General features: G+C 37.4%; 1 protein-coding gene across 1 annotated transcript in view; it reads right to left on the bottom strand.

The window, feature by feature from the left end:
• Positions 1–17018: 17018 nt before the first annotated feature.
• Slc39a12 (solute carrier family 39 member 12) overlaps positions 17019–26038 on the bottom strand; it is a 63768-nt gene continuing 54748 nt past the window's right edge. Inside the window, exon 13 of the mRNA XM_003462762.5 lies at positions 17019–17571. Within this exon, the coding sequence (XP_003462810.2) occupies positions 17443–17571 (129 nt within the window). The 3' untranslated portion in view covers positions 17019–17442. The remainder of the gene's footprint in view (positions 17572–26038) is intronic.

Genomic DNA, 26038 nt, shown 5'->3' with positions numbered 1-26038 from the left:
AATGTAGTTTGGAACCATTTCATCCTCTTTGCCCTATGGCAGACAGAGGATCTTAGCCCAGATTTCCTAAGAAAAACAGACGTGTTTCTCAAAAGTACTTATGATAGGAAAAGAAAGTGCTCTAAAGGACACAACTGCAAGTGTGTTTAGGTGTGTAAGATAGATGATCATATTACTGAGTTTTGTTGGATCATTGAACAGAACTGTTTGCAGTCTCGCCGTTTGAATGTTCACTTTGTATGTTTTAATTTTGTAATGAACAACTATTTCTAAGATGACAATATGTAATCTATTAACTAGTGCTTTCTTACTGTTTATTTTGAAATTCTGTATTACTTGTACCCTTTTACAGTTTTGTTTTCTTAAATAAAATTTTAAAAAGTACTTATATTGAGAAGAAATCCTGGGACAGAGATGGCAGATAGTGCTGCAAGAGGAACAGAAGGAGGGCAGTCAATTCTGTGGTCGTCTCTGAGCCCAGCCCCGTGGGGATGGGCCCAGGACCTGTAGGATGGGCATGGATGGAATTGCCCCAAAGACCTTATTTGACTTGTTTCTTCCCCTCTGGGAAATGTTTGTGCTTGGGTTAATGCACTGGTGTGTTTGCCCTGTAAGGCTGGAGCGTCTGCTACAGGCTGCCTCTGATCCTAGTTGCAGCTATGAAGAGTCCTAGGTCAGAACATGAAGAAGATACCAATATGGCAGAAGCATATGCCATCAGGTGACATCCTGGATAAAAGTGGCCAAGCAGATGCCAGGAGAGGCATGAGAGAGGCTCGGAATTATATTCCAATGCAGCAAACCTCTTGGAGAAACCGAATGGTATTTGGTTCAAAAATCTCAGGAAGATTCATATACTATCTTCAGTGGAATTTAAGGCCCTTTAAACTTCCTGAAGTCTGCACACTTAGCACTCTATTTATCTGTTCAGAATTATCAAGTATGACTCACCCTTATGTACCTCTGTGTTCTAGTCCAGTAACTCAATGTCCACAAATCTGCGTCAATTTCCTGCCTTTAGACATCTGCTTGGGCCATTCCCTTCACCTGGAAATCCCCTCTTACTGTTGAAAACACATCCACTCTTAAAGGAATAGATCCTGTCCCTTTTATCAAAAAGCCCTTCCTGACCAATGCTATTGGATGGGGCGATTCAGGGGTAGAGTCAGTCAGATTCCTGGAGCTGGGTCACAATGTGTAGATGGGGCTAAGAAGTCAAGTCCCAAAGTAACCCAAAGAAAGGCGTGAGAATGTGATTTAAACTGGATTTCTAATATAAATAGGTTAAACTGAGGGCAAGGAAAAAATTTTTTTCAATGAAAAAAAAAAACAAAAAACCCAGATGATGTAACATGCAAAGAACAAGAAGCCAAAGAATAGGATTCAGGCCGGTGTGTGTGAGTCCATGGGCCAGAAGGTCCCCTTCACCCTCCACCTTTGGCCTCCACTGCAACCTGTGTTCCTCACTTGTTATCAATAAACCTTGTATCACCATGATAGCTATTTGTACACTTGCCTTATCTCCTCGACAGATGGTAAATTCCTGGAGAACTGGGATCATGCCATTTGCACTCTGCTGTTAAAAGCACAATATCTTTCAAAACGGAAGTGCAACAGGCATGTGCTAAATTGGCTGGCTGGAACATATGGCATGGCTGGGCTTGGTCTGGGCTCAGGGCTTGGGGTGAGGCTCAGTTTTTCTCTGGCTGGTCCTAAAGCTTTGGAAACAAACACAGGAGTGCAGCTGGAGAGGAGGAATAAGTTCTCCTGTCCTATAGCACAATGGGAAAGTATGGTTGAAATCATTAATCATTTAATTATAAATTTCAAAATAATTGGCAGAGAGGATTTTGAATGCTCCTAACACACACACACAAACAAACACACACACACACACACACACACACACACACGATACATATTTGAGATCTGCCAATTAACTTTATTTGATCACTATATACTTTATAGATATATTGAAATGTTACACTATAATCAGTATGCTCAGTTATCATATATTAATTGTAGTTTTTAAAAAATGACATGGGAGCTAGGAGGAGAGGAAGAACTGATAAACACCATTTTTGACTATGGCGTCACTGTATGAATCCCCAACATTTACCTGAAATTTTTTCACTGGTACGTGTTTGTGGTGCATAATGATTACATTCATAGTGGGGAGATGGCACATGTACATGATACATATTTAATTCATTTTAATATATATATATATTATTTTTAAAAACATGTTTATAGTACTAAACAGTCTTGTTACTCTAGAGCTTGGTACCTGCAGAGATACACTACAATCCCCTCCCTTTTAAATCTCATTTCTCTCCTCTCTCTCCCCTTCTTTGCCTCTCTTTGTTCCTTTTCCATTCCAAAAAAAAAAAAAAAAATCTATCTTCCTAGTCCCTATTATCTAGTTCTTATTTTGCTCTTTATTTATACTTTGGGTTTCTCATATAAGAGAAACCATGTGATAGTTCAGCTTTTTTATCTGATTTATTTCACTTAACATTATTAAGTGAAACATTATCAATTTTAAGTCAACTAACAGGCTTGGTGGTTTGTGAATTGATTCACCATCTTCTATTATTGCTATGGTTTGTGTTCGGATGGCACTTCCGAGCCTCATGCAATCATGGACATGGCTGAATCTATCATTCATGATTGGTTCATTGTCTAGCACTGGGGTTGTTTATGTGAGTGGAACACCCGTCCAGGGTGGGGCCGACGTACAGTGTAAGGGCAGGAAGAAGGTGTGTCTATTCCGGTGTTTTTCTCTTGCCGTTTTGCAGGGGCTATGAATGGCGGCCACCATGCCACCCTGCCTTGGAGCCAGCTGAGTATAGACTGAAACTTCCAAAATTGTAAGAGATAAACCTTCCCTTCCCAAATTTTGGGCGTCAGGTATTTTGGCTCAACAAGGAGAGAAACGTAACTAAGACAATTCTCATCCTGAACTTTAGTCTAGAAGGAGCAAATGACTTGGTACCCCATTCAAGGAAATTCAAACAGCACCAGAGCCAGAAAGTACCAGGTTGCATGAACCTCTTGTGTCTAGATATTTTTGTGGCTTTTGCCTGAGTCTCAGATGTTTCCTGGAGCTGCCATTCACAGGTGGCCCTGCTCCCCAGCCCATATGTGACCCGCAAAGATCTTCACAGCGAACTTACACAGCCTTCATTGAGGAAGGGCTCTGTGCTTGGCAGGCTATAATTTACCTCCCACCCAGAGCTGTCTCTGAAGCAGTAAGCATCTCTTGTCCTAACAGAGACATATTTTTCCTTTACCCACTGAAATTTCTTTTATTGTTTCATCTTATCTCCTCACAGAAGCAGACCTGAAATAAAGAGCATATGGAAATCTCATGGATTGAGAAACAGCATCTTTATCTAACACTGCACTCATAGAGTGGCATTGAGAGGTCCATTCCCCCTGATTGTCTGACATCCATGTCCTTGTGAAAAATTATAGTGCAGGAGGAAAGAATATGCTAGGTCCCTGGACACAGAGACACAAGACAAAAACAGCATTTCAGTCTAACTTGAATTATAAGAGTTAAGGTTGGTGGAGTAAAAAGATGTTACCTCTGGCTCCATTCTTCGGAGAGTCCTAAAACCCTCCACTGGGGATAGGACAGGAGTGGGAGCTTTTAAATTGATCTTTTTTTTTTTTAAATTGATCTTAACAAAGAATGGAGAGCCAGGTCCCCCAGCTCCTGTCTGAGAAGTGACCTGGGGTCTCCTCAGGCAGATTGACTTTTTATTCGCTTTTCCCCACAATAGATCCATTACAACAGGAGACTTGGAACCAGCCTATCTGTCACCATAAAACACTAACATGAGTCCCGGCCTACTGCAGAGTTAACCTTATCTGAAAGGCATTATGTGATCAAGGCAGACTTGGCAACCTTCAGGCACTCTGTTGAGCAGAAAAGGCTGGGGTGCTGATTTTCGCCTCTTCAGCTCATTTTGACTCTGCTAAATGAAGGAATAGCAAACACAATGTCAGTGTGATGACTGAAAGGACAAAAACCAGAGACAGGCTTGCTAAGTTAAGTACATTCAAAGGAGAAATATTTATATTTTACATTTTAAATAGTCCCGAAGGGATGCGCAATATGTTTTTCATCTCACTTGTGTTTAAGAACTTATCGTACTGGAAAGGCAAAGCAGGGCCCTCAAGCTGTGGAGTCAAATGATAGTGATTTTCTTATCCTATTGATCAAACTAACAAACTCAGGATACAAACAGGCCTTTCTGTGCAAATGCATGACATATAGATTATTCAGAAGAAAAGGTAAATGACCACACTAAAGAGAAATGCATTCCTTCACAAGACCTGGCCCTCTGGACACAAACAACTAAAAGGTAACATATGTCTCCATGCTTCTCCTGTATAATTATGTAACACAAAGGCACATTTTCTGGAATGTGTTTCCTGGGACTCGGAGGGAATGCGGTACAGATTTGTGGGAAGGAGGAACTGGGAACATTCTAGAAAACTCACAAATGAAGGAACAAATGCAGGAGTATTTCTGATCTCTATTTTCATACTCTAATTAGGTATCCATCCACCCTGGGAAAGCCAGGTTGACCTACAATCCACAGAGTGCATTGGACATGGTGTTGTTTAACCTGTAAGTTTCTTGAGAGAGAGTGGTATCTTTCAAGGTCTTTACATGATCAGAGAGTAATCTGTGTTGGTTTACTTGTTCTGTGGAGAGTCAAAGGCCCACCCAGGCAGGTGAAAAGAGAAAGCTGGATGTTAGAGGGATTGGAAAAATTTGTTATTTAAGGAAATAAGGGGAAAAGGCATCATGCAGGACAGCTCAACAGATTATCATAGACAGCAAAGTTAGGTTATTGTAGGCAGCCAGCCAGGGCTAGGTTCTCCAAGGAGCCAGTGCCAGACCTCAAGACAAAAGATGAAATAAATGCACCCACATACTTCCCCTAAGAATAAACAACAGAGATTGATACTCTAAATAGGTATCCATCACCTTGGGAAAGCCACGAAGGGCCACAGACTCCCTCCTCCAGGAAAGCCCCTGATCAGCAGTCTACTCGCTGCATGAATTGCTTCCCCATTTGATTCTGATTTAATCAATATTACCTGAGCAATGATGATCATAATCTTATTGGTTAACCATAGTCTTGTCCCACTTCATGCCCACCTTGTGATTTCACATTTTTCCCCAATTTGGACCTCCCTCACCTCATGGTTTTGCTCTTTAAAAATCCCTGCAAAAGGCAGGGTCCTCAGCAACCCACTCACGACCCTGTCTGTCTCTCTCAGACAGGTTTGTTTCCCCTATAAATGTGTTCTCTGTAGTTCCTAGAATTCATTTTTCAATTTTAGAGAACATGAACTTGTACCAGACACCTGGCAGTTGGGAATTTCTTTCCCCTGTTATCAAGGAAATGTCATGGGTACAAGCTTAGGAAAATACCAGAAGTTTGCTGTGGTGCTGCAGTGCGGTGGCTCAGAGAGGGGGTGCTCTCTTGTGAGGGTTTGGGTCCCAGCTTTGCCATGGTCTCGCCATGTGACTTTGGCCAAGTTACTTAATCTATGTGAGTCATTCTCTCTCCATCTGCCAAACGGGGGAAATAATATTTATCTTTTTCCATTTTAATACAGCATTTACTACATGCTAGAAACAATTCTAGGTAATAACCAGATTCACTGGTTCTCACATGGATAGTATGAAGTAGAATGTTAAAGTTTTGTTGATTAAATGAGATAATACAGATTGTTATTTAAAGAACAGTATTCAAAATACAGATGTGTTCAACAAATACTGCTAATGCTGTTATTATTACTGACTTTGAGTGGTGAAACATTTATTTATTTATTTTTTGGTACTGGCAATTGAAGTCCCAACCTTGTGCTTGCCATATGAGTGGTGTAATTTAAACTTTATTCATTTTCTAGTAATCAGATGGATAAAAAATTAACAGAAGTAACAATGTAGCAATAACTATAATTCATTGAATATTTATTATGTGGCAAGAACTGTGTTAGGTTCCTCACATATAGCATATACTTGGAAGATAGAAATGCTATATCTGCGAAAAGTCAAGGAATTTGTACAAATTAACATAAATGAGTCAGGAGCAGGCTTCAGAACGCATGTTCTTTCCATAATTCTGGCTATAGAGAACAGAACTAACAACAAAATTTCACAGTCAGTGAGAAAACTACAGATGCTCTTTGACTTAAAATGTGATTGGATTCTGGTAAACTCATCATCAGTTGAAAACACTGTAAGTGGAAAATGAATTTAAGTAACCTACCTTACTGAACATCACAGTTTAGCCTCTTCTACTTGAATGTGTTCAGAATATTTTTGTGATCCTACCAACCAATGAATCATCTAACATAAAGCCTACTTAACAGTAAACTGTTGAATATCTCATGTAACTTAGTGAATATGTGTATCCGTAAAAACAATGGCATCACAATACACTTTCACTCACTGGCTAAGTAGTGACATACCATGGAGCCACACGGATCAGAAATGCAGTGTCATGGGAGCAGGGATGATGGCCAGATGATTCTACTGGCTTTGGGGAGATCTAGAAATGTCACAAAGACTCGGGAGAAAGACGTGAGTGGCAGAGGGGGCCATCCTGGTGAATATACAGAGGTGAGAGAAAGCAAATATGAAGAGGAAATGTACAAGCAACCTGAATTTGTGGGCCAGAAAATGCAAAGAGGAAGAAAATGAAAAATAAAACAGAAAAATTAGAAAGACAGCAGTCATGGAGAATCTTTATTCCGTATTATCCAACAAGGATATTTTCCTAAAGAGGATGACAAATATTTGAATAAGGGAGTGATGTGATTTGATTTGTCTTTCAGATAGTTCATCTTAAATTTTTATTTATCACTTTATGGAAGAATGCCAACTCTGAAAAGGACAAAAATGAAAGAAAGCATTCTTTGTTCCACAAAAGAGCTAAAAGTCTGGTGGGAATGATGGACAAGAAAGGAGTTAACTATGCAACTGGCTGAGTGCTATGATAGTGACCTGGGCATAGAAAAGAACACTCACATGAAGTCTGCAAACCCAAAACAGCCCCCCAAAATAGATGGGAAAATGCTTCCCTTTCCTGAACTGTATGTAATGCAAGCTTAAGTCTTTGTAACACAAATATCTTGTCCTTCTCCAAAACCTCTTTGCACAGTGTCAGCTCTAGACTTGGCAGGGATCTTAGCAATCACCTGCCACCACCTTTCTTCAGTGACTGGGGAGCCCTCCTACTCCAATGCAGCGTGCTCCATTCTGGCTGATAAGCCGGGAAGGTGATTCCTGATCTTGTGCCTCAGATTTCCTTCCGAGTTGCCTTTTGATTTCCTTTACTTTTTTGTTTTTTATTTTTTTGTACCAGGAGTCAGACTCGGGGCCTTGCGCTTGCCAGGCAGACATGGTGCCGCTGAGCTACATCACCAGCTCTTGGTTTCTTTTCACTCTTGTCCAAGGCAGTGTACGCAGTGGGAGAAGCCCAGCACCTCGGATTCAGGATGGCACTGCCATGCACTAGCTGTGCAGTACTGGGCAGGTTGCTGAAACTTTCCCACTCAAGTTGGTCATCTCTAAAATGGTTTGATACAGAGCTTAAGTGACCAGAGGGACAGTAAAAGTGAAGCATTTAGCAAATGTCTTGCAAAGGAAGTTAAAAAAAACAAGAGCTATTACTATTATTACAACCCTACTTTCTTTTTTTAATAGTCCTACAGATTTAAACCAGGAGCTTGAGCATGCTAGACATATTCTCTGCTATTGATATACACCCCAGCCCAATATCCAGCTAAGTTAATATTCAGGAAAATTCAACTCTTGCAGACTGGCCTGATAACCAAGTATTTCCCTATGTATTTTGCTGATATATTTAAAACACCAAACGAGAATAGTTTGTTTACCCATAATAACCACAGTTATTTGTAGGGTTTCTTTACTATTTTTTTAATATCCATGAAATCAACGGTGATGGTCCCTTCTTTAAAGTGTACAATTTGCATGTTAAGTACACTCACTTTGTCCAATTATCAACACAATCCATTCTCAGACTTTTTTTAGCACCTCTAACTGAAATTCTGTCCCCTTTAAATAATAACTCCTTGTTTCTTTTTGTGGCCCCGACAACAACCATTGTATTTTCTATGAAATTGACTACTCTAGGATCCCACACATATAGAATTATATAATATATTTCCTTACACATCCAAGTACATTTCATTCAGCACAATGTTTTCAAGATTCTTGCATGTTGTAGCATGTGTCAGAATTTCAATCTTTTTTTCTTTTCTCTTTTTGAGATAGTTGGCATTGTTTCTAGACCTTTATACTGAGCTATATCCATTGCCCTTCTTTTATTTTTCATTTTAAGACAAGGTCTGTCTTAGCTACCTTCTCTTTGCTGGGATAAAATACCCAGCACTCACAAATTAAAATAGAAAAGTTTATTTTGGCTCACACTTGTAAAGGTTTCAGTGCATCGTTGGCTGGATCTGAGGAAGAATGATATGGCAGATAAGTATGGAAGAGGAGAAACAGTTCATGGTGTGGCACCAAGAAGCATAGCAGGACCAAGAGATGAAGATATATATCCTCTTTCAGGTCAGGGCCACAGCAACTCACCACTTCCCACCTGGCTTCACCTCCCAACATCACATCAACTATAAACTCCTTAGTGGATCAATGCAGTGATGAGAATTATGCATTTATGATCCAGTTTCCTCCCCAAATCCTCACCTATGAGCACATGAGGCTTTGCTGGGACAACTAGATATAAATCATAACAGGCTCTCACTAAACTGGTAAATCGCCCAGACTGGGACTTGCAATCCTGATGCCTCAGCCTTCCGAGTAATGCGTTATGGGCAGGCATCACCACACACATTCTATCGTAGTCTCATATCAGATTTTGTTTATGTACTCATCATCAACAACAATTTGGTTTGTTTCCTCTGGTTTTGCTATTGCTATATAATTTTAATACACCTGTGTTTTATATCTAAGATGTATCTTATACACAATCTGGACTTGGATTTTTAAAATTACTCTAACAATCTCTGTCCATTAGATGGTACATTTAGACCATTATGTTTAAAATGGTTATTGCTATAACTGGTTGGTTTAATATCATACTTGTTACTGTTTTCTATACATTGATCTTTTTTCCATCTTTTCCTTTTTCTTCCACTTTTCTGCATTTTCTTATTTTAATGTAATATTTTTTATGCTTCCATCATTTTTCCTCTCACTTAGTGTAATTAAGCTTCATTTTTAGTTTTTTTAGTGGTCACTCTGGATTTCAAATTTATGCAACTATGTCACTTCTCGTACAGTAAATGTGAATACCTTAACACAGTATGTGTTTCCAATTTCTCTCCAATTCTTTGCAATACTGTTGTTACTCATTTCAAATTTCTGTAAGTTATAATTATTGAATATACTTTTTGCTATTATTTTAAATAAACTGATACTTATTGGATCAATAAGATCAAGAATAAACAAAATATTTTATTACATTTTCAGTTAACCCGCCCTGGTGTTCTTCCTTTCTTCATGCAGATCCAAGTTTCTGACCTGCAGTATTGTGTTTGTGAAACACTTTTTAAAGATTTCTGGCAAAACAAGATTAATGGCAATGAATTTCCTCAATTTTTGTTTGCAAGAGAAGAATTTTTCTCTTTCATCTCTGAGGAGAATTGCATCAGACTTATAGGTTGGTAATTCTTATCTGTTTAAAAAAATAAAATATTCATTCACTCTGTTCTTGATTCCATGGTTTCTAAAGTATGATAGTTCTTATTCTAATCTTTTCTACTGTATAGGTAAATAGTTTTGACTTCTTTTTTCAAATTTTTTTCTTTTCCTCTGGCTTTCAGCAGCTTGAAAATGTCATGCTTATGTATAGTTTTTTGTTATTTATTCTGCTTGGTGTTCTTTGAACTTTCTGAATATAAAATTTGGTGTCTGTCATTAATTTAGGGAAATTCTAAGTAATTATTGCTTCAAATATTTATTCTGTTTCTTTTTCTTTCTTTTTTGTACACCCATTGCATTATATTTTTTCTAATTGTTCTGTAATTCTTAAATATTCTGTATCATGTTGTATCTTATTGGATTTTAATATGTGTGATAGTATAAACACATTTTTATGGAAAATGAGATATGATAGTAGCCATTGTTCATTTTCTGTTATTTGGTTCTGAATGCCCTGTTTCATTCACTTGAATGGTTTTATACTATTTTGCTATGTTTGGTACTATTGTATGTGAAGGTGTGCTCAGCTATTTCAAAGAAAGAGATGTTATGTTAGTTAATATCTGGTTGTCTTGTGAAGTGCTGTGTTGCTTACATTGTTCTGTTCTGATCTGCTTTGTTCTGTCCTCTTTTGTTTTATTCTCTTTAAAATAAAAAAATGCAAAAAAAAAAAAAACCCATTCTGGCTTGCACTTTAAATTTTTTCTTTGTATTTCGGTTTTAGTTATTTCTGTTGATTTTCTTCAAATTTACTCACTCCTTCACTGGTTATATCCAGGCCACTGAGGTTCCACTGAAAATATTCCTTACTTTGTATCTTTTGGAATTCTACATTTCTCTACGATTATTTCTTAAAACTTTCATCCCTCTACTTTATATTACCCATATGTTCTTATATACTGTCCAATATTTCCATTGAGTAAATTTCCACTGTTCTAAATCATTGGTCTGATAATTCTAGGGCCTCTGCTATGTCTGAGTCTGGTTCTGATGTAATTTGTCTCCTCCATCTATGTTTCCTGCCTTTTAGTCTGCCTTACATGTCAGCTGTAAACCAGGAGTCACATATAACAACAAACTTTAAAACTCAAACATGAAACTTCATTCAGTATCTTTTTGAAATTTCAAGTTTTGTTTAATGTTGGCCAAATGTTACATAGTTCTGGTGTAATTTATTTTTAGACATTTTATTCATTAATTCCTATAGCTCTACCAAAAAATAAGGACTACAAGAAGTTTTATTAAATACAAGAATATAACATTTTAGGGCTGGGGATTTAGCTCAGCGGCATAAGCACCTGCCTTGCAAGTGCAAAGTCATGAGTTCAATCCCCAGTACCTATATATACAGATGTTATATTTACAGCTTTGGAATATATGTAGAGTTGATAAGCTGCTTTTCTACTCAATGGGTCATTAATATCTTCTTATAACAATAAATATTTGAAATACTCATTTATAATGCAGGATTTCATTCTTCCAAAAAGTGTTAACAAAAGTTCTTCATAGACATCTGTAGGAAAAGAAGAGGAGGCTGAAAGAATAGTGCTATCTTCCTTTCCTTGAGTTTCCCCAGGAAATTTTAATGACATCTAAGAAGGTTACATACATGTCTTCCTTTAAGAAAATAGTTGCTTCTTAAAAGGTAGCCCTAGCTTTTGGAAAGCTGATCCATAGCAGCAATCTTACAGGATAAAGAGCGTTCAGTTTTGAGACTTTCATCTGAGGTTTGCTCAACCCTAATATCCATGATTAAGTTGCTTCCAATTTTATGCTCAGTTTCCAGGAGCCTCATTTGACTTTACAGGCATTGTCATGTGTGTTCTTGATTTGAGTCATCTGTGAATTCAAAAATTACATTTTCTAAGTCTTGATCCAGTTTATTGACAAGACTGGAACACAGTGAATGTAAAGAGTGAGTGGTGATAAGTGACATTTTTCTAATTTAAACTAAATCTTGAACTCAGGTTTTCAAAATACATTTCTTTCAATAATTATGCAGAAAAGAATCCCAAAGCATTAATGTTTGAGAATTATCCTCTGTGGAGACCATGGGTTTCCTAAGGCTACTGTAATAACCACAAACTGAGTGACTGAGACCTAGAGAAGCATATTCGCTCACAATTCTGGAGACTTGCAATCCACAGTCAGGGTAGTGGCCAGGCCATGCTTCCTCTGTAGGCTAGTAAAAGGTCCATCTTGCCTCTTCACAGTTCTGGTGGTTGCCAACAATCTCTGCTATTTCTTGACTTTTAGCTGTCCCACTCTAGTCTGCTTGCTTTTATGTTGTTATTTTCTTACGTGGCTTTCTCTGCATGTCTCCTCATCAAGACCAGTCATAGTGCTGATCCCTTCCTGAGTGAAGTATGACCTTATCCTTACTGATTGCCTTTGCAATGACTTTATTTCCAAATAAGATGACATTCTGAGGTTTGGATTTCATGTGCACTTTGGGGGAACTTCATTCAAACCATATACGAGTGACTTCTGCAAGAACAACAGACTCTACTATAAGCCACGTGCTGTTTGTTATGCAGTGGAATACACAAAGCACTACATCCCACTTCCACTGAAAAAGAACCCTGAGCCCTGATCAGACAGTTGATACTCAGGGAAACAGCATGGGATCATCTCATCTAGCTTCCTGATTTACGGAGGAGAAAACGCAGGCCTGAAGACTCATCCATTGATGATAAATCTGGGGTAAGATCCTCTGAGCTCTTTCTTTAACCATTTGCAAAATTAACAGGAAACCATAAAGACTGTACAAAAAGTGCTGCATAATTCATAAATCCTTATGAGTGAAATAAACATGAACTGAGATGTTACAGCACCCTGAGATGACTGACATCATATAGACTTGGCAGGACCAGTAGAAATGGGAATGATTGTTAAACTTGCTGGCCTGGAAGTCAGAGATGGAAAACTTAGTCCTGGGTTGATTGCTTTACAGAGATAAGTGCTAGGGTGATATCTACACTCTCTGGACCTCAGTTTCCTTCTGAAGAGGTAATGGGATGTAGGGATTAATATTACAGTCAGCTTCCATTAACCCACCAATACTCTGCAAATTAACAGACTTCTATGGTCTCAATGTCATCATCTATAAAACGGCACTGAAAGCAATATTACACCTACATTCTCAGGGTTCTTAAGAGAATCAAGGGACTTTCATCAGCACTTTCAACTATTATCTGGCACGTGGTGTTGCACAAATATTTGCTATTATATCAGTATTAAAAGTCAAAGGGTTGAATTAAATGCCTAAAATTGGTTCCAATGCCAGGATTATGTTACGCTGTGGGATTAGCCTATATTCTCTCTTCCTAGCCTGATATTTAGTGGAAATGTGGAGATGATGAGATAAATCTAGTCCATGAGGGAGAAAGTTTCCAGAGAGAGCTTCCAGAGTTCTACTTGGGGTGTCAGTGGGAGCCCAGATGATTCAGAACTGGACAAAACCTCTCTCTCTGTGGGCAGGTGTAGAGGAAGATTCTTTTAAATTTTTTTTTTTTCACAACTACAGAGGTGGAGGGATTTACTACAAAGAAAGAAAAGCACGAGGCATTTGCAAAATGGGCTGAGTGGCATGTGGGAGAAAGAGCTGTGTCGCAGAGAATCTATCTTGGAAAGATGTTATGGGGGGGATGCAGGGCAGTGAGTACAGATAGGAAAGACATGCAAGTGTTATTTTATAAGCCACTCAAACAACCAATGTGGTACTGGGGATTTAGCTCAGCGGCATAAGCACCTGCCTTGCAAGTGTGTGGTCATGAGTTTGATCCCCAGTACCAATAAAAAAGCAAAAAGACAAAAAAAAAAAAAAAAACCACTCTAGATTTGAGCTTTCAAAATTTAGCTTCTGAAAATCTCTGTAGCTTCTCAAAATTTCTCCTATATTTCAGTCCGATTTTGAGAGGTGTGTATATCAGGGGCTTTCCCCCAGCTTGAAAGATACTACTTGAGCAGGTGCAGCTCCACTGTCCAGGCCCAGTAGGATGGCACTGACCCTATTTAAATAAGCCAGTACTCACGCAAGCACCCACTCGGTTTCCCTGTGATGGTTCTGGACTCTTTTTCAGGACTGGCTTCATTTCCTCAGCAGGTGTGTGGGTACCAGGAGGAATCAGTTGAATTTCTTTAGTGTAGCTGGATGGAATCTAATAGGTTTTCAACTTGTTTTGAGAGATAAAGAACAAGAGGGAGGGGCTCTTGATGTATGTACACATTAGGACACAGGGACAAAACCTGCCTGGAGAGGATGCGAGAGAGGCCGCTATCTCTCATGCTCTGGAACTAATTCAAGGTGAAGAAAACACGGGACAGCTTTGACAAACTGATGAAAAACGTTTTGGCTGCTTTACAGAGGATTGTATTTATATAAAGTCTTGATCTCCACTCTCTACTAAGAAAAAGTATTTTTTTGACCAAAGTTACAACACTGGGAGGTCAACTGTGAAACTACTGAGAGAAGACAGTATCAAAGCTGATAGCAGTGATGATGCGGGTGGTTCATATTTACTGAGCCATTAGTCTTTTCCAGGCACTGTGCTTAGTGCCTTAGGAGCAGTAACCCACATAGACCTCACCACAACCCCAGGGGATAGGGCCTATTTTCAGTTTGCTTTACAGAAAGAAGAAATTGCTATTCCCAGCAACGTAGCTTGAGATTTGAATGGAGATTCCAGTTAGGAACCTGAATTTTTAATGATCATTCAAGAATGCCAGCTGATCAGTCCAACCTGCCTGAGTGACTAGCAGCCTGTGATCCTGCCCTTTCCTCTCAGTTTAGAAAAGGATAAGGAATTATAAACATGCATCCTTCTGAGGGAAGTTTTCATAAGGGGAGGCACAGTTTTACCTTCACTTCGGGATTCGGGGAAGGGGTGAAGAAGTTGGGAGTGGCCACAATCTCTGAGCACATTTACTGGCATTTAAGAGTCTAATGATTTTTCAGGGTCTACACAGCATTCCAACAATATGGTCCAATTCCCTTTTATTAGAGATAGCTCTGTCTGTGTATAATGGATATCTAAATAAAAAGTTCAAGAAGTCGGGTATGGTGGTATATGTCTCTAATCCCAACACTCAGGAGGGTGAGGCAGGAGGATTGCTACAAATTCAAGGCCATCCTGGGCTACACAGTGAGTTCAGGGGCAACCTGAACTGTACAGTAGACCTTGTCTCAAAAAAATTTTTTACATGATTTTATATCTCTCCACAAGCATTTCTAATTCAGTAGAAAAAAAAACCCAAATCAGTCATCAAGAAGAAATACAGTGGAATCCTAAATCTAGGCCCCAGAAACAAACATTCTAATGTTATTGAAAAATTTGGTTTCAAGGAAAACACCATTTACCCTAAAGATCAGGAACAGCCCATAAAAGACAGCTTAATGGGATGACGATAGCCATTCCAAATTTAGACTCTTCACATTTAAAGGGCACACGGGTGTTATCCTATTTTGTTATTAGCACTCAATTTTGAGGAATAGAGATTTTCTAGCAATTTTAAGGTGGCTTGTGGCAGGAGGTTTGTCACAGACTGTGGTCTGGTACCTTAAGCCTGTTATGGATTATCATAAAGCCAGTGATAAGGTAAAAAAGGAAAGAAATGAGGATCTCAGAAAGGTGCCTTCAGAAATCTCTATGCTACATTATCCTCAGGATGACCTATGGGTGGACAGGTCTCTGCCTCCAATCAGAACACACGGATGACAAGCTTGTAAGAGCCTGAGAATGTCCCTCTACGTCCTCTGGACAGCTGGCTCTCTTCCAGCCCTTCTGCATCCTCCTCCCAGTCTCCCCAGTATCGAATTCCCTCCAATTGGAAGGATATAAAGTACCCAACTCACACCAAAAATTTTAACTTAGCCAGTTGCAGACTACTGTAAACTGGAACTGGAATCAAAGTTATCCATTAGAGCTCTTCTCATTAAGTTGACAGAAATTAAGGTTTAATGTCAAAATCAAAACCTAGGCATAGGAACCCAATTGCAGATGGTGCCAGTACTTTTTGCAGGTGACATCTATACCACGTTGATCTGAACAAAAGGGTGTTTATCTACTGACAATTTATCCTGTAATAAAAGAAGGGTAAAGCTCTGTGTGTCAAACCTACTTACATTTCATGGTAAAGAACAATCAAAACACTGTCTCATTCAGTAAGTTTCAGGTTGATTTGGTGTTCCAAGTGAAGGGAGAAAGAAAAACAAAAGGGAGTTTGGGTCTAGGAATCTGTATCTAGCATGAGGCTTGTAGAAGCTTCATCAACTCACTCCAAAGCGCACAGATCCTAAGCAAGAGTTATGCACCTGTTATTTCTCAAAGTCAAGTCTGCCTCTGGTGTTTAGAGTTGTACCTCATCCAGCACCATCGAGACCCCCAGAAGTCACACAAAATCAAAGTCTCTGGCCTCACTGCAGACCTACAGAATCAGAAAGTCTAGGGATGGAACCAGCGATCTGCTTCCCACAGATGAGTCTTCCATGAGGTTCTGCTTTGTGCCAAAGTTTGAGGACTATTGCACTATTCAGTGAAGCCTTTCCTTCAAGCATGCTCTAAAGGCAACCGGAGGAGGAGCCCTCTTCCTTTTGGAATCCAGGAAATGTGGCTGAAAAAGACTGTGTTTGGATACAGGCATAGCAAAGAGTTACCTACCAAAGGGTAAGAGGCAAGAGAGTCTTACATGACCGAGGGCTATGAGTCACTTTGATGGAAAAATAGGCATTTTTGCTTGTCAAGATACATCATTCAAAAATAAGAAAACTATTAGGCATGAATTTTCCAAGAAAAAAGTGACTGAAGTCAGGGTTATTTTCTATTTTAATAATTTTGCTGGGTTCTCGGCAATGTTGCTTGTTCACTTCGTGTGCTGTGGCCTCAGAAAGAATAGAAAATATTCTTGTCATTAGGATTATTCCCATAAACATTCTCAGTTACACAGTCTGTGAGAGTTTAGGCGTTCATTTATTGCCTGACTCAAGTTTTGTTATTTCAATTTTTTTTGAACTTCATCTTTTGTTTCCAAGTTCTCCTTGCCTGGAACAGAGTTCCTTTAGTGATTTATGCAGAAAAATGCTGACATATTATCCTTTGGGTTTCCAGGATTGCTTATTCATGAGCACTCACAAGCCAGTGGGTAACAATTCCAGGTGAACGATAACTGTATGGCTTTATAAGAGAAGGCTTAGAAATCTGACATGCAGTAATAGAAGGTAATATGAACCACCACATTAAAATTAGACTTTATTACATTTATTTATAATTTAGTTTGCTAGGGGTTTATAATTTCACAGAAAATACGCACTGATTGACATCAAAACAGTTGCACCTGATTTTATCCCAACAGACATTTTTCTATTTCAAATGCTACATTCTTTCTTAGAGAAACTATTTTTAAAGTTTTTTATGATTACTAAAAAAAGGACAAAAGCAAAGCAGTTCCATTACAGTGTTGGAAACAAACAAAATTTCCACGAAGGACAGTCTGACCTTTACATATTCTCCCAAAACAAAAGGGCATTATAAAATTAATGTTAATGAACTAGGACATACTCTTTGCCTAAGATAAAAATACTTAGCTTACTAATCATCGTAGAGTACAATAAAGAAAGGAAACAATGCCCTACAAATTTACTTTTGAAGGATTCCAAGGATCTTAATTTATATTTTAATATTTTGTTCATATATAGCCAAGAGTAAGAGAGAAAGCCAACCTAGGATCAAACCAATGTTCTGCAGCAGAAACATCATCCAGGGTCGTCGTGTTTGAACATGAGTCATTTCAGGAAGCTAAAAAAAGAATGAAAAACCAGAATAAGATCCAGATATATTCAACTGCTGGGAAAAGCTTGGTGGGAAAACATGAGAGACTCTGTTATTCAGAACTCAATAACCTTTAAAATTCCCAAAACAGTTACAAAATGTTTGATACCTATTCTTGCCATGAGTTTGAAATGTAAGCTAAATTAAGCCTACAGATCCTAATATTGTCAGAAATCATAGGATGACATAGTTATCACTGGAAACACAACTCTTCTTTCTTTTGTTTTTGGAATGTGTTTAGATGTGAAACAGATAATACATGAAAACTGTGATTTTCAACTTCTCCTTCAGGGTTATGCACTGGTTTTTGAAAGCATCTGTTTTTTTTTTTTTTTTTTTTTTTCTTTTCAAACAGATGACCAAGGTCTCCCTGACCTTTAGAACAGTAAAACTATCATCTCCCCTAATTATATCTTATTCTCAGAGATAAGGGGTAAGTGATTCTATGTTTATCACGTACCATAACACTATTAGAGGGAAATGTTCATTCAAACATCCATGTGAAGAGTTTGCACCAGTATGGTTTTGACTCTATCAGTTTGTATCCCTTGTCCTGAGAATTTAAAGTGTATATTCTCCACAACAGTCATTTCTGTTGGGAGTACAGCCTCCGGTCAGTGCAGACTGGAGATTTAACTCAGTGTTGGCAACCTCTGACATCTTGAGTGTGATAATTCTTTGTCCACTGTCAGATATTTAAACTGTGTCCCTGGTTTCCAATGGATGCCAGTTTTACTAGGAGTTATTTGCTTTTCCATCCCTGGTCACAAGAATAAAAAATGTCTCCAGACCTTGTCAAATGCCTCCTAGGCAAAGAAAACACTCCAGCAGAGAACTATTGGATGATTTATTAACCAAATGAATGGTAAACATATGACATATTCAGACTCTTTAGATTTATTGCAGAGGAAAATAGGTAGAAGCATTCTCAAATACCCACAGAGGTGCATCATGAAAGTTCTGTTTGAGTAGGCTTGAAATGAGTATTTGTTGTTTTTAATTAGGTATTTCAATTAGGTGACAATTTGGATTATTGTATTCTATCTCAGTCCACAACGTTAAACAGTAGACTAAAAGACAAAATAAAATCCAAAAATGCTGTCCTGGATGGAAGATCTTAAATCACATTCCCTTCTGGTGTTTTTCTGATGTGTTTAAACATGTTAAGTTAGAGAACTCCTGTATGACCTAGAACTATAAATTCAGAAAAATATTTTTAAAAATCTATAGACTATAGATAATAATAAACTTATATTTCTAATTTGATTTATCAATAGGAGTCTAAGGCATTTAATTTTGTTTTATATTTTAAATATCATACATACTTACACTCACTTGAAGTTTAAGTTAGATGTAATTATTGCAAGTTGTCTAATATGGTTAACAAGGGCTTCATGATAAACTGTCCCCTACTTCTTCCTATTGGAATGAGCATCTAAAGTTCTACTAGTAACACTGTTTTACTTTCCAATGCCTTGATATTAATCTGACATCCACAATGAACCCGACAGAATTCCATGTGATAGTGTAGTTTGTATGTTTGAGAAAAGAATACTATTGCTCTCAGAGACCTTGTATTTGATTGTACTCTTTAAAGATTAACAAGACGCATGTGTTTTCCAATACATCTTTGATTCTCAGTAGTTTTAAGCAATTTGCAATAGTTAATGTTAATGCTAGATAACATAGCTAAACAGTTTCCTAAGCTGTAAACTATATCTCAGACTTTATTGGTGAGACAAAGTTATACCATGTATGGTCACTTAGAGGCTCAAACTTTGATTAACATTTCTTTCCAAATACAGAGAGAAAGACAGTGTATAGTTCCCTCTCCTTATTCTTCAAATAATATAATTAATTGTCATTTATGTGATGTGGCTGAATTATCAGTATAATATCCTACCTCAGCTGTGCTACTGTACCTGGCTGATATTCACCTTGATAGAGCTGGGAAAGTGGTTTCTAGAAATATTTTCTTGGTGAACATTGATAAATTGTAGGTCTTTTACAGAAGCACCAAGATTATTTTGAGCAGCTTGTTATTGAGAAACATATTTCAGACAATATAAAATTACAGTGTTTAAAATGGTTGTGAGTCATTAAGGTAGAATTTGAAATATATTTTCAAATCATCGGTCTTAATAAACCTACATTTAAAAAGTTCATTTTCAAATTTCCATCTATGCCTCAAATTTCTGCTCAAGGTCTTTGGTTAGAGGGAAGAAAACCCTTGACTAGGGAAGAATTAATAACCAAAAAGGTTTACATACAAAGCTAGAAGCAATGTCTTAGGAATTACAGCAACATCTTAAGCAGAATTAGTCCTCAGTAATCCAGAAATGTCACAAGTTTTAAAAGCAGTTGTTTAATCTTTCATTTTTCTCACAGGCTTCGGCATATAAACCTGCAGCTTATTTGTGGCATTTAACAAATGATAGAGTTGAATACATTTGTTTATAAGATCCAATGACCCTATTCTAGTGAGAACATTAATCCTTTATTTTGAGTATGTAGATGGCATTGCCCCTAAGAAAACACCATCAGAATTTTACAGCTCCAAATACAACATTCGCATGAAATACAACATCTTCAGAGGAGCTAAGCAGAAGCTCTGTCTTTTTTTCATCAAAATATTAGGATCTGTGATAACTAGCCATTAATTTAGGTGTTTCCCCAAAGCTTGTCTTTCAAAGTCTTTCAAAATGCTCAAGCTACAAAACTTTTTGCAACACATTTTATTTGCTTTTCATTTATATCATATTCTTTATTACATTTCCTTCCATTACCATAATCCTGCAAAAGAGAAAAATATTAATTCATTTGTGTTATGTGGGAGCATTGGCTCAGGGAAAATAAGGACTTGCCCAGAGTCACTTAGCTGTGATGTCAGAAGTAGGTCCAGAATTCAGGTCAGCTTATTACTGGAGAGGACCTAGGAATAACTACCGACATCAGCTCTCTATCTGAAATTCACCCTTGTCCATTATTGGCACTAACTCTATGGAATTAAAAGATGAATGGAGAGGGTTAATGCTAAAGTGTCAAGTTAGGCATAGATCCATTACTGAATATAAAGGAAAATGGGACGGAAACAAATGATTCAGATATCTTTCTATCTCCATAAAATACATCACAGTGCTGCTTTGTCAAGGGTACATTTGCAAAAGGTGGTACAAACACACTTCATGAGTGAACAAATATGAACAATGAAAATTCCATTATAAAAAATGTTTAAGGTGATTCTTATCCAAAAAAATAGAAGCTTTAATTTTAATTTGGGTGGCCTATCTGAACTCTCCTTGTCCACATATAAATTGTGCATAAGAGAACACAGTTAAAACTTCCTTTGAGATAATACTTAGTTCTTTTCTAGCATAATAATGAATACATGACTCATAATATCTCTTGGGTACTTGCCAAAATACCAGAGAGCCTTATAGAAAACCTTTCCAAAAGACACAAATATAAAGTGCCAAAGTTTAAGTCATATCTGATTACAGCTTTTCAGCTCCTCTGAAGTTACTCATATTTTTCATCATTTCAGTAAGTAAAGTTTGAAGAAAAATAAAAGTCCATAGGAATTAAATTTCAAGAGCATATATTTTGCTTTTTTTCTGTTCCCCTGGCTTTCATCAAGAAAAGTCTCTTTTTACTCCAGGGCCATTAAGTTCTGCTGTTGAGCAGTTTTGCAGATTTGATTTATACCATAAGACTAGGGAAGCTGAAATAATGGATAAAATATATTATAATTGAGGTGAAGGAACAGAAAAAATGGGAAAAATTTTAGCAAAAGAGACTTTCCCAGAGACAGTGCAAAGAGAAATGACCTTTAGATTTCCGCCAGAAATTTAGAAATGTTGAAGTGGGAAAGTAACTTACTTTTTTAAACATTATGTTTAGCAAATTGCCTAGCTCATACCCATGGACGCAAAAACATGAGACTCAAGAAATTGTAATTTTGGGGGTTGGGGGTGGGATGGGGACTTTATCTACAATGCAATTATTAATCTATCATTGTAAAACTCTTTTCAACATTTTGTATCAAGGCACAGGTAAGCAGCTCTTCAAAATACACAATAGTTCACACACTGGTCATGACTTGTCCATAGGTAATTCTATTTTATTTTATTATCCATTGGAGACATAGTGGCAATGGTTAACTACTACAAGGAATTTCTTAACATTTTTAGAGGATGATACTAAGTAAATGTTTTAAACTTAAGTCAGTCCCTCCAACTGTAATTCTAGTCAAGCCAAAGCTTTGAAATAAATCTTCATGGAGAAAATTAGGAGAATGTATCAGGAAAGAGTAGAAATTAATACCACATCCCAGATAGTCCGTGACAATTACATAATAGGAAATACCTATCACAAAGAAGGATAACATGCAAGATATTCTCTGGAGCTAATATTTTATTTCTCTCTGTACTTTAGACTTCCATGCCAGCAAAGTCCCATTTATCTACTTCCATTTGTATTTGGGGGTGGGAGGAGTACTGCAAATTGAACTCAGCACCTTGAGCCTGCCAGGCAGGCACTAGCCCTCTATTGCCATCTGTAATCTCAAACTGTTTTCTTTGTGCCATTAAAGAGCTGTTAGTGAATATTTCAGTGTTACTTTCATTCATGATTCACACATGAATATTCTGAAGAAAAAATATCAACATCCAATGTCTAAGAAGGATAAATAATATCAAAGACCTTTCATTAATAATGATTCACAATTCATGTACAGAAAATCAATAGTCATCTAATGAAGATACTTGGTGATGTCTTTTATGGAAGAAAAATTGTTGCTCAACTATTTCTTTCTTCTCTCAGGAATACATAGCTTTTAGCATCACTGATTGTTAAAGTGACTGTGTTACAACGCGCACTCGACAACTGACTGATGCCATAGTTTTCTAAGAGGATCCCAAGCCCCATTGTACATGCTGTGACAGGTACGCAGTCGCATCTAATAAGCAGAGTCATGTTTGTTCCTGAGAAATATGATGAAGAAAAAACTCAGAAACTTGCATTTGAGGACATCCTAACCATGCTAGCTTTCTTGAGAACATATTTGCTCTTAGATACTACCTTCTGCCAGGACACAGTGAGCCATTTACAAATGCCACAGAATTAGAGTTAACTCTATTTTGGTTGAGTGCAAAGAAAACATTGAAAAACAAAACAAATACATGTTTAGAGTCACCATTTGGCTTGAAAAACGTCCAATTACTTGTTTGCAAGTGCACATTGTGTGCTTTAAAGTCAAGCATTTAGTGCCTTCTAGTTTGCAATACAACATATAAAAAACTTACAAGTTACCACTCTGCTCTAACATGTACAGAGCTGATCAGATAAAAAACAAACAACTCTTCTTAGATCCATGCAAGAAGAGAGGTCACGGAGCACACCATTGTCTCAGACCCTGGAGAGACAGCAGGTAGATTCAGAAAATCACAACTCCTCACAGAAGGAGCCTACCAACAGAAGTCCTGCTAGAACCAACGCTTGGGCTAGAACACTTGACTATAATGAATCAATTTTCAGTGAGGACAACTGGAAAAACACCAAAGGATCCAGTCATAAGGTCTGTCTGCGTCTGTGAAGCTCACTTCTAAATGGTTCCCAGTGAACACTAGAGAAAAAAATCTCTTCCTGCATCTGGCAGAGGAAGGAGAAAAATAATCATCTTCCAATATGCCAGAGCAGTATGCTCTTTTAAATAAGGCCTACCCTCAGGAGAAACTAGTTAACCACTAGCAAATCTCACTTTGGTTTACAGAAGTTAATGTATCTTAGAGAAAGAAAATATGCAATACCAGCTGCCCTAACTACTATGGCAAGGTAAGGAGGAAGGAGTGTCTTTGTGAGTGCCATTCAGGGACACAGCGTGCCTATGAGACCCGGACCTCTGTGACTGTTAGTCATGATCTTTTAACTCCACTGCACTAAGGAACCGAGAGGATGAGTTAAGCACTGTCCTGGGTGTGTCTGGTGGGTCACGGAGCCATGCCTTGGTACTACATACACTCCTAGCCTGCTCCACTCTCATATTCTTTCTCTGGTCTGTTTCCCAGCCACATAGAATATACAGTTTGGTTCCATCAGAAGCTCCCACCAAAATGCCTTGGAGCCAACTGACAAATGGGTTGAATTTCCCCAAACTGTGAGTTAAATTAAATTGTGGGTGTCAGGTGTTGTGTCCCAGCAATGGAAAATCTAAATAATACAGAAAATTGGTACCAGAGAGGTGTAGTCATTGCTATAACTGTACCTGACTATGTGGTTTAGAATCCTTAGAAATTGTGTTGCTGGAACAATTTTGAAAGGTTTAGAGATACTGGCTAGAGAAGCCTTAGTATAGTGAAGCAGAACCTGAAAAGTGATTCTGGTACAAACGCAGAAGACCAGAATACAGAGAGGAATGTAGGTAATAAAGCTGACCAAATGTAGGTTTCAGTTGGGAATAAGATCTCTATTAGCAGTTGGATAAGAAGCCATATATGTTACATTACGGTAAAAAAATTGTTTTATTACATTTTGTACATGTTCTGAGATTTGACAGAAGAATGAGATTAAGGACAATAAACTAATTTGGAAAAAGAAATTTCAAGACAGCCTAACATTTAGCTTGGCATGGATAGTGCTGGTTGCTTTTAGCCAGATTTATAGTAAGAACTGAGGGCAAAAGGCTGAGAAGAAAAATTTGAAAAACTTAAAATTTGGTCCCACAGGAAACACCTGTAAAGTTGAGTCAAAGGAGGTATGGCTGCTAAAGACATTACTGCAGTTGAAAAGAAAACAACTATTTTGTACAGACATGACAAGAAAGATGCCCTGAGGGCATCTCAGGAATCAGCAAACTTTCATCCATGCGGACACAGAATTTCCTTCTCCTATACTTTACTAATATGCTGTGAAAGATCAAGTTAGCACAACTTTTTTATCTAGTATATCATGTCTGCTTTTCAACAAAATTGTAAAGTATGCTAAAAGTATAAAAGTTTACAAAGATTGAACGATCATCAGAATTAGAGTAAGATATGGCAGGAATGTTGATATTATTAGTTTAGAAATATTTTTTGAGGAAAAAATTTATTTTATGAACAAAGTAAAACAAAATTTCATAATAAAATAATAGGAGAATAATAATGATTAATACATTGAGTAGACACAATATTTCCACTAAGTGCTAAGGGGATACAATAAGAAAAAAGGAAAAAACACATAAAAACAAATGAACAATGTATTTTGTGAAGAATCAAAAGAAAAAATAAGTTGGATATTAAACACTGTAACAGTAATGAAGAATGTCTTTGATGAGGTCATTAATAGATTATCAAAGAAAGAACCTATGTTTTTGAGGATATTCTTAAAGAATTTTTTTTAAAAAGCAGAGAGAAAAAGACTAAAGAACAAAGCAAAACCAGAGCAAAGAATTTTGAGACAGCTACAAAAAGTTTCATAAATCAGGGTAAGAGAGAAGCAATATTTGAAACAATAAGGACTAAGAATTTTTCCAAATAAATGCCAGACACAAAACTAGGTGCACAGGAAGTTCAAGTGAAAAGTTTCACGACACTGAACTTCACAGCAGTTTCTTAGATATGAAAAGCATAGCCAACAAAACAGAAGATAAATAGGACTTAATCAAAATTAAAAACTTTTTTTGCAAAGGACAGAACCAAGAGAATTAAAGATACCCAATAGAATGGAACAAAATGTTTGCAGAGTTTCACTTTTGGAAGATAAAAAAGTTCTAGAGGGCTGGAGATATATAGATCAGCAGCACAGTGCCTGCCTGCAAATGCAAGGTCATGAGTTCAATTTCTAGTACCAAAAAGAAAAAAGTTCTGGAGACAGATAGTGGTGATGACTGCATAACAGTGTGAATAGAGTTAATGCTTTTGAATTGTACACCTAAAAACTTAGAATGCTAAATTTCGTGATACATATATTTTACCACAATAAACACATACACACCACGATTTCAAAGGCATTCCTTTGATTACCTGTTTAGTTTTTTTGTTGTTGTTTGTTTGTGTTTAGCTTACTGCAGTAGTACATTAAGGTTTTTAGGGTAGGTCTAGGTATATAGATGATAGGGAGAAGTGTTTACTGCCTGGTAAAGGTTATCATTATCACTGAGAAATAGGAAATTCTGAGTTATGTTTGGAAGTCAAAGTTCAAAGCATAAACTCAACTCTCATGTTCATAAATAACCATAAAACAATCCATTTCTGGAGAATTGGGAACCCCATCCTTTTAGTCATCTGCAGTATTGAGTATTTTGAGTAATTTTGTGATTGGCTATTAGAAACGAGATAGAAAGAAGTCTAGAGTTTTCTAGTCTTTTCCTTTTTTTTTTTTTTTTGTATTAGGGTTTGAATTCAGGGGCTACACTTCTGCTAAGCTACATCTTCAGCCCCTTTTTAAAAACTGAGAA

Source organism: Cavia porcellus, unplaced genomic scaffold, assembly GCF_034190915.1.
Source record: "Cavia porcellus strain 051 isolate PalLab524CR breed Dunkin Hartley unplaced genomic scaffold, mCavPor4.1 scaffold_27, whole genome shotgun sequence".
In the NCBI taxonomy this organism is placed as follows: Eukaryota; Metazoa; Chordata; class Mammalia; order Rodentia; family Caviidae; genus Cavia; species Cavia porcellus.
Note: the sequence above shows the minus strand (reverse complement) of the source record. Positions and strands in the feature narration are given on the sequence as shown.